The sequence below is a fragment of the Olea europaea genome, chromosome 12, assembly GCF_002742605.1.
Source record: "Olea europaea var. sylvestris chromosome 12, O_europaea_v1, whole genome shotgun sequence".
Classification (NCBI taxonomy): Eukaryota; Viridiplantae; Streptophyta; class Magnoliopsida; order Lamiales; family Oleaceae; genus Olea; species Olea europaea.
Genome location: NC_036248.1, coordinates 4,757,271 through 4,774,829, shown reverse-complemented (window position 1 = coordinate 4,774,829; position 17,559 = coordinate 4,757,271). Strand labels below are relative to the sequence as shown.

General features: G+C 35.1%; 2 protein-coding genes across 6 annotated transcripts; one reads left to right on the top strand and one right to left on the bottom strand.

Moving 5' to 3' along the window:
* Positions 1-1,443: 1,443 nt before the first annotated feature.
* Positions 1,444-2,787, bottom strand: LOC111406468. The gene is made up of 5 exons (XM_023035889.1): positions 2,468-2,787; positions 2,338-2,417; positions 2,028-2,246; positions 1,820-1,937; positions 1,444-1,660 (listed from the first exon to the last, which is right to left on the bottom strand). Exons 1-5 carry the CDS (start codon positions 2,785-2,787, stop codon positions 1,444-1,446), a joined length of 954 nt encoding a protein of 317 aa, XP_022891657.1.
* A 4,130-nt stretch (positions 2,788-6,917) lies between these two features.
* Positions 6,918-14,761, top strand: LOC111405299 (putative pentatricopeptide repeat-containing protein At1g64310). Of its 5 annotated transcripts, none has more exons than XM_023034118.1 (4): positions 6,918-7,148; positions 8,899-8,995; positions 9,615-9,848; positions 12,433-14,761. In XM_023034118.1, exon 4 carries the CDS (start codon positions 12,551-12,553, stop codon positions 14,288-14,290), a length of 1,740 nt encoding a protein of 579 aa, XP_022889886.1. In that variant the 5' UTR covers positions 6,918-7,148; positions 8,899-8,995; positions 9,615-9,848; positions 12,433-12,550; the 3' UTR covers positions 14,291-14,761. The 5 variants fall into 5 exon arrangements, with proteins under 5 accessions (XP_022889886.1, XP_022889885.1, XP_022889887.1 ...); XM_023034117.1 differs by having other exon boundaries at positions 8,892-8,995; XM_023034119.1 differs by lacking the exon at positions 8,899-8,995 and having other exon boundaries at positions 9,663-9,848.
* Positions 14,762-17,559: the final 2,798 nt, after the last annotated feature.

Genomic DNA, 17,559 nt, shown 5'->3' with positions numbered 1-17,559 from the left:
TAAGAAAATAGCAAATAAAATCAACATAGATCACATGTTTGTTAAATTATCCAAGCAAGTCATCTTAAAATAGTGGAAGCGGATCACGGCCCAGATTCTCAAATACTAAATCACGTATGAATTCTTCATCAGTCAAACTCATAAATACTCTAGCCAGACTCTCATTCGATCGAAATATTTTCATTACTTGCATTATATCACGCTTTTCTATACTCATGCCTTGTAATTTTTCTAGAACTAACTGTCAATTGATGTGGTTTAGCGTATCTAATGTTGCTTAAGTCTCCATAGCGATAGCAATTTTTTTGGATGATTCGGCAATGCTTGATAGGGCAACGAGACTCTCATCATTAGGTTGGGTACGTCGACGGCGAACTTTGTTAGTTCCTCCTTCGGCATTACGCTTAGGACCGCGAATGGGGCTTGGATCCGTATCCTCATTTTGACCATCAACTTCATGCACATTTTCATCTAAAAAAATAATAAAATAAGAAATTGTTAGAATCTATAATATAATACGAATTATATAATTTTTTATGTCCGATCTAGTACGTACCATGATCGGGGGATAAAATGTCATTGCCGGTTATAGCATGATCTCCTGTAGTAGAATTATTTCCAAAAATAGCCTCCAAATCATCATAACGAGAACAAAGTTTGGTCCTACAAGAAAAAGAGTGAAATATGTTTTACGCTAGTTTGTGGGCAAAATAAATTATATTAATAATATTTAAGGAATAATACTTTCATTGGTCAATGAAATTTTGTACCTTCAACAACTCCTTCCAAGCTAGTACATCGGTTGTGACACGTCCAGTGTGAGGATCTAACCCAAAACCACTCATGTTTAACAACTGACGAACTTCAACATATTCTTTTTTCAGAGTTTTCAATTGCACCCTCACATTCTTATCAGACACCATGACTCCGCATCCATTGTGCACGCTCTCGATTACTTTGGACACGTGATATGATGAAAAGCCATTGTCACTTCTTTTGTGACTAAACAACACTTGATGTAGTAGTGCAGTTATCATAAAACCGTCCATTGCATCACTCCAACGTATTTGACGATTCCTAGAATTAGGATCCGCTTGGGTTGAGCTTATTTCCTCCACATCTGAATGAAGGGTTGGTCTAGGATCTCGAAAAGGTGCCGCAGAGCTTTGTCGAATATTTGCCATGAATTGTATAGTGCAAGATTAACTGTTTACGGTCAACCAATAAATAAGAACATTTAAGAAAATTGCATGTCAACAATGTCTCGAATAACAACAATTCCAATTACAATAATTAAAATTCTAGCAATCTTATGTCAACTATTACAGGAAATGAAAAAAAAAAAAAAATCTGCTTAATGTCAATATGTCTTCAATTCAAGCAATTACTACATATGAAAGTCTAGTAAGTTTATACCCATTACATAGAAAAAAAAACAAGATTTCATTCGAAATCAATTCCCGCATTCTGATTGGGAAGATAGTCAGCCCACATTAAATCAACAATCGCATTCCTCTTATTAGACCACATTTCCTGATTTGTGAAAGATATGTGAGCATTTGGAGTTTCATCTTTAGGTACATCAACATGCATAGGGTTAACCTCATCATCACTACTATCTAAGTCGTCCTCCTCACAAACATTTTCAACGTCATCAATCCTTAAGAAGTTGTGGATGACAAAACATGCAAGAACTATCTTTGCTTGTGTGTCAATGTCGTGATAGGGTTGATGCCTCAAATATGCAAATCTTTTTTTCAGCAAACCAATTGTACGCTCAATAACATTACGTAGAGATGAATGTCAAAAATTGAACAACTCCTTACTACTTTCAGGACGTTGACCTTCAATGTCTCTATGATGATAACGAGTCCTACGGTATGGTGCAAGAAAATCGGAAACCGATGGGAAGCCAGCGTCAACAAGGTAATATTTACCTAGGAAAGAGTCGTTCATAAGATGGTAGTTAGGTAATTATTATAACTTATGTGTGGAAGAAATGTTTTCAAAATAGTGACACAACTTACCAACAAGAATTGTTAGCTTATGTCCTTGGCGTAATATTGCACTCCGTAACAATCGATCATCATGTGCGGATCCCTCCGAACCAGCAAGGACGTACGTAAATTTCATATCAAATGTGCAAGCTACTAAAACATTTTGGGAAATCACTTGCTTTCTATTGCGATATTTACCTTGCTCCTCTAAAGGCACATACGCAGCTATATGTGTACCATCGATTGCTCCTACGACATCCTTTAAAAAACAATACTTTTCAAAATAAATGTGAATATTGAAGTTTTAAGAAATATGATGAAATATCTACAAACCACTAACCTGAAAAAAAGGAGTACCATGGCTGCACATTTTCTTTTTCGTATGGTGAGTTATAAGGAGTGTCATTAATCACAACATCTCTATATAGTCCAAGACAAGCGTGTAAGACTCTGTGAAAGTAAAAGCTCACTGTTTGACCAGAGCGAAAGAAAGTAAAACGTCCAGTGTGATTACATTGGTCATGCCGACTGTATTCAGAAAAATTGTGACTTGTTCCTTAATTCGAACGTATTTATTGTCAACAAATCCATAAGTTCGCAAACGAGCACATAATCTTTGAAATGGACCTATTTTCATCCTAAGGAGATCACGACATATTGTATCACTTGTGTCAAACATTCGTGTAAGTGTTATTTCTCTTTCAGAATTCAAATTTGTATGAGGAGCTCTTGGAAGATGTCGTGCACGATGCCTAAGTTTGTTATATATCACAATCGCTTGTATGACCATCGTCCAAAATAAACCTAAATGTTGTCGTCGACATCGACGTTGATTCGTTGTTGAAGCCATGTTATAAACTACCACGGTAAATAAAAATATAATAAAAATTTGTTTATAAAGAATAACATAACAGCATTACAGAATAAAAAGTAAACTGTAGCTACAGGGAAATACGCACAATGGACAATAGTTAAATTATTGTGCATTATATTGGCAATAGATCCATAGATACACGCACCCAAGCCAATCAAAACGCTAGCTGGGTTTAATTTCTTGAACTTGTAACCAATAGGCTAACAAACTACTAAGTTTTTTCACATGTTAAATAGAAGAACAAGAAACTTTAAGATCCGTATAAGTAAGCATCTCATTTTCCAATATCAGGACATCTCATATTTTTATATTCTTTTGTTCTTATCATTTTAACATTTTCAATAGCTTTTGCCAAGTAACTCGTGGCTCCCTCTTCAAATCTTGGCTTTCATTTTCCTTTTGATGGACCTAGATGAGGAGGTACATGTCAAATATCGGCTTGGGATCATGCTAAATTATATGCATTAGGGGAAACGAATCAAAGCATTACAATAAGCTATCATAAAAACATTTTCATTTCAAAGGAATAAATAGCATCCATCTGCAGTTAGTGAAAGTACCAAGCAGGCTCATAATACAATTATTATACACAAGAAAAGTAAACACTCTTCTTTTATATTTTATACTTTTCATTGTTAACTAACTTTACGCCATTTAGAATGACAGTGAAACCACGTAATTTTGCGTAGAAACAGACTATCGGATAAGCCACCAGGACCCCCATTTCCAATCAATTTTAACTTCATTTGAGGACGTGTGTATCAATAAGATGTGAAGAACAACTGAAGTAACAATCCAGTCCATAATACTACTAGAAGCTTTCACCATTCCAATAAGGTGAAGACTAACCAAAATTACCCCATCGATTACAGTAAATATATGCAATATCAATCCGCCAAATTATAATTGAGCCCAAACAAGTAAAAGGTCGGATAAAAAAATGATTGTACATACCTTTTGGAATGACCCTGGAATACATATATAACAAATTTCACAACCACGAAATTGTTCATATTCGATGAATTCTGATTTCCCAACATCCAAAACTTCTATGCCATAACCCAAATAGCCAAAGAATAAAAAACTCAAAAAAATTCTAAACTTTTACACAACTTAAAGGTGCCAGAGTTCATAAATTTTTTACTAACATTTTTATAAAATTGAAATTAGAGATAGAATAAAGGGTTGCCCACAAAACGTAGAACAAAATAAAGAATCTATAGGAGCTCAATTAAACTACATGAATAATAGGATCAACCATCTCGACTTTGAAACAGAGTGAGCAAGTTATCTTAGCTGAGGAAGACATGCTTGGAGACCAGATTGAATTTATGAGCTGTGAGGTGAAGCCCAAGGACTCAAAGAAGGCACCACTGCGAATCATACCAAGGGTGATGTTGTACTCAAGGAAGAAGGTATTAATGCAAAACAAGGAACACGCTTTGGGACTGTCCAAGGCTGGGAGTGTTTGATACATTGTTGACATATTAACCACTAGTTTCCCTTAACTTATGAATGGCAATAATGTGGGAGATTCTTTCCTATTTGCTCTCGTAAAATAGCGCTTTCAATGAAAACACTAATCTTGGATCAAGCAAGAGTGAACCAAGACTTTGGTTCGTATATCAACCAACACAAGTCATCTGTACAAAGGTGTATATGTAAAGAGCCATTAGAGGCTTTCCGTATTTTAATTCGATGGTAGAAGATTTTCAGTTGACACAGTACGTAGCACACCTTTTAGCACTAAAAGATAGAATTTGCCCCAAAAAATTATCTAAGCGAAGGGATAACCATTCCAATTTCCAAAGAGTGACAACAGCTGTTGTGGTAATGGGAGTAATCTCTTCTATACCTTCTATATTGGACCACTCCAAAAGACCACAAATAAGTCTTTGCTGTGATAAAAAAATTAAGATGGCAATGATCCATGTCGAGGAACATCAATAACATGTGGCACGAAGTTGGACGAGATAATGGACTAAAAACAGAAGCAATATCAGAAACAATATGATTCATAACAAAACTCTGTATGTTGAGCTCCAAAATCCAACCACTTGGATACCATCTGAGGCTGTCTCAACCAATATCTGAGATTCTACCAACAAGTACTAGATACCAGCGCTTGAAAAGAACATATAAAAACCTGTAAATCATAACCATATTCGAGAGGCAGCAATAATCAAACTTCACTATAGCCAGAAATTTCCCGGAATACCCTCAGAAAACCCAATTTCTCTCCAGCTTCATCTCCACCTTGCAGAACCCAATTTCTTTCCTCCTCCACCTCCACCTTGCAGAGCCCATCACAGAAACAGAATTGGGGGTCATTACAGATGAGAAAAATTCTGGAATCTGTGTTCGTATACAATCATGTAGAATCTCAAAAGCAAGAAAAACAAAAACAAATTCTGGAATCCGTGTTCGCATCCAATCACGAGAAATCCGTGTTCGCTTTGTACTCAGTTTAATTAAGAATTAAACATATAGAAATCAAATATTGTGGTTTGATTGTTAAAGTAACCTGAATCTATGCAGTCACCGCCTCGTCGATTTCTTCTTCTTGGTCGGTTGAATGGATGAGAGATGCCTTCCTGGTCGGTTGATTTCTTCATTCTGCTTCGGTTGAATGGATGAGAGAGACGCCTTCCTGGTTGAGAATCGATGAGAGAGAGGTAGTGATTTGTACGTGGGTGGGTAGAGATGAGAGAGAGAGATATTCACGTGGTTGGTTACCTAGAATTTTTGGAAAGGTTAAATTCCATGGAAAATAAAATCCACCTTCCCCCAAGGAAAATATTTTTCTTGTTTTCAAGGAAAATGTGGTCACGTGACCAAAACAATGGAAATATTTTCCTTGTTTTCAAGGAAAATGTGGTCACGTGACCAAAACAAGGAAAATATTTTCCTTGTAATAAATTATCAATCAAACAAGACTAAAGTAGGAAATTAGATGGAAAAAACCCATTTTCCATGAAAAATGTGTGCAATCAAACGCACCCTTAATTTCACTTACCACTAAACTTTTAATAGCATCAATTACCTTATCGAACTTTACTACTCGTTTAAGTTATACAATCACTTCAGTTGCCATCCATTTTCTAACGGAAATTTCTACGTGACTTTAACATTTTATTAGTTAATTGATGTAACCCTCCATGTGAGTTAATTACATCAATTGTCACATATATATACACTTAATGTCACTTATAAATATACCTTTTTTTGGTAAAATTTATAAATACTTTATAAATTCAATCATAATCTTTAAATCATACATTCAACATCTACTCATTATTATGATATTATCTATACATTTCACTTGTTCAAACCAATCACAAGAGTGTCATTAATCCCATGCACCACAATTATCGATCTAAACAAAAAGATCTGGGATCCCATCCCTCACACTTCACTACTCCCAATATTTTGTCATTTTCAATTTAGAATAAAGCCCTTTGTACACCGGGGTACACTCCCCTCCCATGAGGAGAGGGGCCCACGCCCAATTAATGCGTTGGCCCCGCTTCCATGTGAGGGGTTGTACACCCAACTTTGTAGTAGCCCTCGTCAATTTAAGTTTTTCCAATCGAGGAGTACTAAAGAGGAGGGTATCAGGAAAGAAGTGGACAAACTACAAAGGCGATTAATCTTAATACCGAAATTATGCAATATTTTCATACAAATCGCGATTACCTTTAGATGGGCCCAGAATAGTAATGGGCCTAATTAACCTACTTTATGTGAAGGTCTGGTCCTTTTAGTTTTTAGGGCACTGCAATCAACTTGAGTTAAATGTTTCATTAGCCACTGAACTTTAACTTATGTCCTGACTTACTCATCAAAATTTCAAACTTATCCCATTAACTACTTAACTTCAATTCGTTACTGTCCATTATTCACTGAATCAGATACGTTAATTGACGTGTCTACGTGGCATACAGAAAATCTAACTGACCGATTAAATCTTTACGAGTGTTAAATGATTTGTCAAATAATTGACCATCAGCATTAAAAACACGCCTTCCCCAACCCCATTACACGCCTTTCATTTAACAGGCTTCCTCCACAAAATTTCGCTCACCTAAATTGCGAACTTTCAGGGAAGAAAATGAGCCCTAATCGAAATTGAAACCCTAAATCCCCCTAATCTAAACCCTGAGCTCGAAATGAAAGTCCTTCACGCCATTGCTAACTACTCAAACAGCCCACGCAAGCATGAAGAAGCAGCTCCCATTCCGTTTCTGTAGTTCTCGCAATGGACGGACAATACGAAGGTAAATCTCAAGCTTGTATGGGTTTTAAAATTTTGGGCTTTGTAGTTGCTATTCATCTGACACTTATGGGTTTTACAAATCTGAAAAATATTTATTTACATGGTTTCTTTTGGGAATTGTAATTGTACTCTTCCTCCCAACACTTAGACTAATTCACAGAATCATGTGTCCCATTTGAATGGCCTTCGTAACATGATTTAATTGTTCAACCAGATTGATATAGTTTGATTCTGCTTGAGTTCTCACTTGGATACGGGGTTGATCGGTTGAGTGGGGTTGAATCATTTGATAGCCAATTAATTCCCAACATCTATACTATAGTAGCAAATATATATATTTTAAAGTTTGGCCACAGTTTGTTGTTCTCTATTTGACGGTTTGCATCTATTCTTGTTAATGTGGTTTAATTGTATGACAGATTGTGAGTAAATTCCTACTACTTCGCACCTTTTACCTTGATACCAATGGCCTGGCAATTCGAACAAAATTGGTTTCAAGGAGAACTAAGAATCAATTGAAACACAGAGCGACTGAGTAGTAAATGAACAAGAGTCTGTAGTATTTCACCCCTGAATGCACTCGAGATGCATTTCTTGATTTGCTTCTTCCTTGCCTCCCTATCTTTATTAAATTTTTCTTGCTCAAACATGAAAGAATTTCTGTTGATGCTCAATGTGATGCCTCTAAATTTTCTGTGAAGTCTTTAGATCAAATGAAGGTTGATAATAAGGTAATACATACTGATGGTGGTGCTCGAGAAGAATCTATCAGGAAAGCAGCAAGTGGGAGTGCTGATTTGATGAAAAATCGAATTATTTTATTATTTCGGAATTACATATTTGATCTTTATATAAAAGATTCATAGAAATGCATACCTTCAATAGTTTGGAGAAGATGATGAGGTTCCGCTGTTGTCAAATGACTACAAGTGGAAGGTTATTGAGTTAAATGTTTCATTGGCCACTGACCTTTGTACCATGTCACAGTTTATTCACTGAACTTATTATGAACAGCAAACTGATTGGCCCTGCTCCAGTTTTTGCTGTTTAGCCAGCTGTCTTATAATTTAGAAAACAAAAGACCTCAGGCCATCTGAAGCAGTAAATATACCTGAAATGGAGTGATTTCACTGCAATTTGCCAATTGTTTCCCCTACTCTTTCCTTTACTGGGCTCCAATGTGGGATTCTAATGAGAAATGTGCTTCAAGCGGTTTACCACATGTTGAATTACCATAGAAAATAATTCTTTTTATTTCAAAAAAGTTGTAAGATCTGAAACCTAAATAATTATTTCTTAATTTGATTTATTTTCTCATTCTACCTCTATTTTTTTCCTTTAATTTTATTTTAATGACACACTTAAATCCTGTATAAATATTTAAGTGATTAATCATATATTGAAGCTTTTTCTATATTTATTGTCTCATTTGCTATTCAGAAGTTGACGTAACGAAAATTAAATGTTGACAAGCTTAATAAGTTGTTTGCTTTATATTTAATAATTAATTTAGAAAACTAACTCTCTCTTTTTATGTGATATATTATTTATTACAACCGGTTTGACCTAGTTTGACATTTTGACCCTTTTTGTTCTTTAGGTCAATGCCCGATTCAGCTTAAAAACATAGGAAGTTTAAAGTGTACACGGGATACTTAACTAGTAGTGTATAATTTTTTTTTCATAATCGTGGGTGTTTGAGCCAGTTTACGCGCACCTTGACTAATCACACGGGGTTTTGAAGTTTACAGCCAGGTAATCAGTTTAATGGTTATGAGAGGACTCGAACTGGTGACCATGACCATTGAGAAGCAAATTCAAGGTCTGATCATTGAGCTACCCCTCAGGGTTAGTAGTGTATAATTTCTAGTACTGGATCATTGTGATGCTTCTGAGAATAGAGCACAAGTTACAAATGTGAAACTAGTGTTGATGTAAATGGCTGAAATGCTGGCGCCCATATGATGTTTAACCCCTGCTTGACAACTAGTATTTCAAAACCTTTTTTTTCTACATATTCATTTTTAATCACACATACAATATTCCACACGTAAACTCAAAACTTTTACTTACTTTTTAGCTATATATTCTCCAAAAAAAATCACTATTCAAAACTCCATTTTACCCAAATAATGATTGTCAAACAGGGGCTTAATTGCACATTAGTAATTTTTTAGCTTATTTAGTTGTGCGCGCCAAATATGTTTTTATTGTACATTTTATAGGATTGAGATTGTGATATTAAAGGGATGACAGGAAGGGGAGGAGAAATATATATTGATGTTACTGAGATAAATAAATTTCTGAGCGTGCAAGTAGAATCTTAATTGTGTATATACATTGAAATAGTTTTTTGCATTATGTTTGTTATATAATCATCAAATGCATGCATTGGTGTGCATTTTGCTGAATAAGCTTTGATAAAATCTAGCACGTTTGCTTAAATGAATCTGCACGGATTTGGCAGTGAATAAGAGTAGCACAAGTCTAACTAGAGCTTATTGGGATTGCTTAGCTCTTAAGGAGGCCGTGTAATGAAGGAAATACGTATATATGTCTTGCTAGAGGTTCAAGCTTGGCATGGCCCGTAGATTGGCAGCTATGCTCCAACTTAAACAAGGAAGGCAAGGAGTTTTTGAGCTTTGAAGAAACAAATATCATTCCTTGTACTTTCTGCTAGTCACATGGTATCCTCACTCAGGTAAGTAGAATACTAGAATTAAAGTCTATTCAAGTGAGTGTAGTAAGTTACTACCATTGGCTACCCGAGGTAAATTAACTTGACCTTCCATCTAGCCTTTTTTGAGAAACTTAGCTTGCTTGGCCTCCTTTTGGATACAAATTTATGAATACTTTATAAATTCAGTTAAAGTCAAATTTTAATTTCAGCCATACTTTCATCTCTACTATTTATTATTTTTCACACATTACATGGGACCCACTACTCTCTCTCTTACTATTTCTTTTTTAAATCATTTGTGTAGCGCGGACACTTTAACTAGGTAGCGTGTCCATATCGGACACAGGTCGATACCGACACTTTTCGGACACTTTACAATAATTATTTTTATTTCTTAATATAGCTAATATATATTATTAACTCAAAATTATTAGTAAATAACAAATAAGTACACATATTTAAAAGATTTCAACAAGAAAAATCAATATTAAGTATAAAAATAAATTTATATTATATAAATGAAGAATTTTAAAGAATTTAATTAATATGTCGTCGACGTGTCGTGTTGGTATTTTTTTGAAAAATCACACGTATCGCGTCGGACACACATGTCCATGTCGGTGCATCATAATAAATCATTTATTATGTTAACATTAACATTTCTAATTAGCTGGCCCAGATCTTGAGGCTTTTGAACTCAATCAACGTGGATAATTTTTTGTGCAATTCATGATTCAATCAATTTGGAGACAAAAATGATGATCATTGACGACGAGTCCAAAGTAAAGAAAGAAAGGTCTCGACTCTGTAGGCATTAAGTGAGGATGCTGAAATAACCACGCATGCATGGAAAGAGGTATGTGGAAGCATTAATGCAAGTACTGGCGCTGATTGTTTATTCGGGGCTTTGAACTACAAGGATTTGCCTACAACGTGGAGCCTTTTCTTTCTGTACTTTGGGCATGTTGGAGGATCTTGAAATTTTGTTATTTAGTTGATTGAAGCGTAGGTTACTGAGATATTTATCTAGGTTGGTGAGTTCTTATAGCCTGAGGACATTGGCAACTAATATTAATTAATGAGAGTTCAATCCAAATTTCTCATAAAACGTTGGACCAAAGGATATAAACTTGTGCCATTGCTGGTCTTCTACAGTTTTTTTATCCAAGTGACCAATGGGAGTAAGATGGTGCACTCAACAATATATTCTTTAATTCTGTATCGGTATTACCAACAATAGCAATTTCACTTCACGTGTCTCTTCAAATTCTAGTACAGTGCTTTGCCATATTTTAGTTAGGATGTCGTGAGACACTCAAAAATTTGAAATTGTTTTGGCTAATATTAAATTTATTGGGTATAAGGTTTATAACTTATTATTGAAAATTTTTCTTTCAACAGCCAGAATCTCTTCGTTGACTTTATGTTTGTCATTTGCAATAATTAATGCATTCATTTGAAACTTTAGTTGCATAATGAAGGAAGATGAAGTTATAAAAGGTGGAGCTTTTGATGACAATATTTAAATGATCACATAGTACAATATACGAAATTAAATATTGATCTATCGGGTTTTTATTTCTTGAACGAACCAGTTAGTTATGCAATTTAACAATTAAACTGAACATAATCAACATTCAAACTCACTAGGTCTAGTAATTGTATTTGAAGGTTACATAGATTTCCAATGCTTTGAAAACTGGCCCAGATGTTGATTAATATAACGAAAAATTTAATGATTATCCATTTAATTAACCACCTATGTGCCAGTAAGCATGTGCAAGAAATAAGCCTGCCTAACAATAATATACCAATTATATTATACTCAACACACTTGCACCTACAAGATTCCCACAGTTCATTTCTTTTATTCTTTCTTTCCTTGGCTTCACGCTTCACACCCTCAACCGAAGGACTTCAATTGATTCATCTCCCTGGTAAACATATACCCACTATAAAATTCGTGTAGATATTGTGTTTTCATTTATTTAATTAATTGAAAGTAGATCAAGAAAAATTGACTTGGAATCTTGAATATTGATATGACGAAGAAATATGAGCTTTTCGCTTCTTGTTTTTCTTTTGGGGGTTTTTATGCATTAGAATTATGGGTTTTACATAAAATTCTTTTAAATGCTAAATTGAGGTGATAATTTACTTTTCTTGAATGAAAATTGAGTCTTTAGAATTGTAATGAATAACGTAGATAACACTAAGCCCCCTATTGGCCCCCATTTTTTGAAATGAAAATGGGTGAAATATTGTTTTTTTGAAAGATGAGTGGTTGAAAAAGAAGAAAATTTTTTGGATTTACGTATAATATTATTTTATGAAAGATTGTGCTATTAAAAATAGGAGAGAGAAAAATGAAATGAAATTTAATGGGGGCCAAACGAGAGCTAAGTTTATTTTCAGAAATAGTACTGAAAAGTCTTGTTATCTCTCATCTGATCGCAAGAATGTAAACCGAGCAGATGTAGAATCTGTGTATGACTTATTGAACAAAACTATTAGATTGTGATTATTTTGTCTGTTGATTTTAGTTATTATATGTTGGTGTTTTCCTGCGAATGCTAATTAATTTGGTTAATGATTGTTATATTAGGCAATTAGGATGTCTACTCCATCTAGGAAGCAACTAATGAGGGATTTCAAGAGTTTACAACACTACCCCTCTGCAGGTATCAGGGGTGTGCCCCAAGAAAATAATATTATGCTTTGGAATGCGGTCACATTCAGGTGAGTTTCAGCATTCTGCTTGCACCAAAACTAACAATTTCCATGTAGGCAGTACTTACCAAATGCACATCCAATTAAAAGCACTTCTTTCGGAACTATCAAAACTCAATCAAACCCTTTCAAGAGCCAAGATTTTGCATGGACTCGTAATTCAAAATAACCTCTCTCGTGATTCATTTTACTCAACCAAAATTGTGAGATTATATGCAATAAACGGTGATCTCGTCTCCGCTCGCAACCTGTTTGATAAAAGTCCTCAACGGAGCATTTATCTGTGGAACGCCATAATTCGAGCTTATGCACAGGCCCACAAATTTTCTGATGCATTTATGCTGTTTCGGCGCCTGCTGTTTTCGAAAACAGAGCCTGACAACTTCACATTCGCTTGTGTTTTACGTGCATGTTCTGAATGGAGGAATATAGAGGGTTTGAGGGCAGTTCATGGGAAAGTGGTTGTTTCTGGTTTAGGGATGGAATTTATATGTGATAGTGCACTTGTGAGTGCTTATTCTAAGGTAGGCAATGTTGATGAGGCGAGTAGTGTGTTTTATGGGATAGATGAGCCAGATTTAGTACTGTGGAACACTATGATCTCGGGATATGGTTGTTATGGTGATTTCTCGAAAGGGCTGCAATTGTTTAGCATGATGCTGGAAATGGGAGTAAGCCCAGATGGGTATACGGTGGTAGGGTTGATCACGGGGTTGACTGATCCTAGTTTGATAAAATTTGGTGAAGCGATTCATGGTTTTTGTTTCAAACACAGTTTTGTTCTGAATGATCATGTGGGTTGTGTTCTTGTGAGTATGTATTCAAGATTTAAGTGTATGGACTCGGCCTGTAGAGTTTTTTATAGTCTAGTCCGTCCTGATTTAGTTACTTGGTCGTCGCTAATAACGGGGCTTTCTCAGGCTGGGGATTCTCTGAAGGCCTTGTACTTTTTCAGAAAATTTATCATTGATGGCGGAAAGGCAGATCCTGTAATGATTGCCAGTGTACTTGCGGCTTCTGCTCAGTTGGCAGTTGTTGGGCCAGGCAGCGAGATACATGGTCATGCTGTTCGTAATGGATATTACATGGAGATCATGGTTTCCACTGCTTTGATTGACATGTATGCGAAGTGCGGGTTCTTGGAATTGGGGATTCAGGTTTTCGAAACTAAGACAAGTACGAATATAGTTATGTACAATTCTATAATTTCATGTCTTGGTCTGTATGGACGAGCGCTTGAGGCCTTTCAGATGTTTAATGACATGATAGTTGGAGGATTCAGTCCAGACGAAACTACTTTTTGTGGTCTGCTTTCTGCATGTTGTCATGCTGGTCTTGTCAGCGATGGTTGGGAATATTTTACAATGATGAAAAATGAATTTGGCATTAAAGCTAAAACCGAGCATTATGTTTACATGGTAAAGCTTCTTGGGATGGCTGGAGAGTTGGAAGAGGCCTATCAGCTAGTCAAATCCATAGAACAACCAGTGAATTCGAGTATTTGGGGTGCGCTTTTATCATGTTGTGATGCTCATAAGAATTATAAATTGGGAGAGGTCATAGCTCAGCATCTATTTAAGAATAAGGCAGAAATTAGCAAGTACAGTGTTATGCTCTCTAATTTTTATGCTGGTGATGAGAGTTGGGATGCTGTGAATCAGTTGAGGGTTGAAAAAGGCGGAGACACAAGGAAAATCCCGGGGATAACCTGGATTGGTGGTACAAATTATTGAGGAAAATCAATGCCTGATTAAACTCTCCGTTGTGCCTTTGGTTGAGTAATCCCATAAGGCAGCAAAAGATCTAATTCAGTTCCAGTCTTCTGAGCATGCCTTTCACAAAAGAACAGACAGATCAGTTTAAATTTGTTCCAAAAAGGACTGAGCTGAGGTTGATTGAAGTTCAGGAAGAAATATTTGGGAATGTTTACTTTTTCAGTAGACGCCTGAGCTATGAAATGAATTTTTCCTACAACGGTTGGCTGTTCCTCTCTTCATCAGAGGCATGATATGTTGATGTAACAGATGAAATGAAGGAAGCATTATGGTTGAAGGGGCTAATGAATTAACTCATGAGAGAAGAACAGACAAAGTGGATTTTCAATGACAGTGAGTGCCGTCTGCCTCACCAACCAGGTTCATTGTGAGAGGACCAAATACATTGATGTAAGATTGCACTTTATAAAGTTGCTGCCTTTTCATTTATTCATTTTTATAGTTGAAAAATTATTTACAAGAGTCGACTGGAATATAGGATTATTTATTTATTTATTATTATTATTATTATTTATTTATTTATTTATTTTGTGATTCCACATCGTAAAAAAGAGTTGACTGGAAGAATGGTACATTGATGTCAAACAAATTTAGCCCCCCGTTTGGCCCTCATTTTTGTCAAATTTTAATGTTGGAATAATGTTTTTTTTGAAAAATGTTAGATTGAAAAAGAATGAAAAGTTTTTTTATTTACGTATAATATTATTTTATGGAAGATTGTGTTGTTGAAAATAAGAGAAAGAATGAGTATTAGAATGGGGGCTTACTCAAGTAGCAATGTGGTTGATTTATTCACGAAGCACCGTTAATATTTACATTCAAGAAATTGGTTCATGAAATTGGAATACATTATGAAAAGTGGTTGTACTTTTTTTTGCCTTTGCTTGGGTTTTATTTCGTTGGATTTTATTAGCAAAATTTTAATACTCTAAAATCAATGTACTCTTTTTCTTTCGTTAGATTTTTTTGCCCAATTGAATTGTTATCAAACAAAGTTTTAATGAGACGGATATGTTTAATGTGTCATTTAATGAAAGTGTTGTAAATGGTAAATTTATTAGTAAATAACAATTGTATATCTGCAACTCTAGAAATTATTATCATTGTATTTTTGATTTTGGTTCTTAATAAAATAAACAAAAGTATATTGTCTTTTATTCTTTTCTTTTCTTTTTCCCCTCTTTTCATAACAAGAATATAAATGTCACGATAAATAAAGGTTAAACTTTTAATGTGGCTAGCCTAAAGTATTTATAAAAAAAAATGCGTGAATATAATTCATATCCTATGTACAATGTTATCACTTATTGTACAAATGGTTCCTAATGTATTGGCTTATTGCAAAATTAGGACCTATTATTTCGTTCTTGACAAAAACATCCTCGTTTCCACTTTTGTTGCGAAATTGGTCTTTCTCTGTTAAGTTGATTGTTTAAAAGTCAAATTTATTTATTTATTTATTTATTTATTATTATTATTATTATTATTATTATTATTATTATTATTATTATTATTATTATTATTATTATTATTTATTTATTTATTTATTTATTTATTTATATATTTAAAACGTGTTTCTAACTTCTAAACAAATAATGTAACCCTCAATGATGGGCAAAAAAAATAAATAAATACATGGGCAGCTTTGGGCCGGCCTGGATGTCATTATACTTGAAAACCATTGCACGAGCCAATTGGGCCTAAGGACTATAGACTGTCCAGTAAGTTATCAAAGGCCCAAACATAGTGGGCTTCCATAGATGAGTCTTCCCAAGTAACTTCAGAAATTGCTGGATCAGTTGACGCCAATACCTCGCGTGGTCAAGCATTACTCTAGACAAATGCACGTCACATTTTTATGTTATATCTCTACTAAAACGTGGTTGTTGAGGAAGAAATAATTGCATTAAAATTTAAACTGCACTCAGTGTCAAGCCCAATCATTTGGGTGAACTATAGTCCAAATGATAAAAGGAAAAAATCATAAATCAGGTGTATAGTTTACACCAATTCAAAATTGAGGTGTATAGTTTAAAAATTCAAAATTCAGGTATATATATAATTAATTAAAAATATTTGTTAATTAAATATAATAAAATCACAACTATACAATTAATGATCACAGATACATAATTATGGGTCACAATTTTTTTACTGGTCACATATTGTGAAATTAATTGATCACAGATTATTTTGAAGTTACAAATAAAAAATTTTATAGATCATAAATTATTTCGAGGTCACAAATGAAAATTTTGTAAGTCACAAATAAAAAAAATTGTAGGTCACAATTTACTATTGGTTACAGATTTTCAAATTTGTTGGTCACAAATTATATCTCAATCACAAGTTATCAAATTTTAAGATCACAGCTTAATACTTGGTTGCATATAACTAATTGGTTCACCACCATCACACCACAGCACACCGCCACCTGCGACCACCATCATCAGCACAACACCATCACTACCACCACGATACACCACCATCATCGTCAACACCCTACCTGTACCTCTAACAAAAATCATCGCATATCCAAAAACCTAAAAAATCCCCTAAAATGCAGATCGATCATATCCAAAAGCCCAAAACCCCCCAAAATACAAATCGATCCACTACACCACAATCGTCACCCGCACCGCACCACACCACAACACAATCGTCGCCGCCCACATATCCTTCCTCGCTACAACACCACAACAACCATCGCCAACAACAACAACAAAAAGGACCACCACCACACAACTTTCGCCTTTACATCAAATAAGCACCTACAAATTAAAATATGTACACCACCACCGCTTTGTCAAACACTAAAATCCCAAACCACTGCATGCACATCAGATAACCAACCACTGATCAAAATAGCTACACCACACCGCCTTATCAAACACTAAAATCCCATACAAGGGCTGACCTACCGGCGTCAACTAAATATCATGAACTGGTATTAATTGAGCTAGTCATGTCAGAAAGAAGAAACACTACATCCACGTCATTACCATCCCCAAAACGACATGCACGTCGTTGTCGCTACAACGATGATCATAGCATGCAGAGCAGCGCGCACAATGTCGTCGCGACGACGATGACTGGCGCAGAGTTGCGCCCAACGCCACTACTACAACGGTGTTGATGCTTTGCATTGGGAATAGCTGTTGGAGCTCACCTCATAGGGGTGTATTGAGCGTTGAAGCTTTATGTCAGCACTCTATCGTCGAACTGAT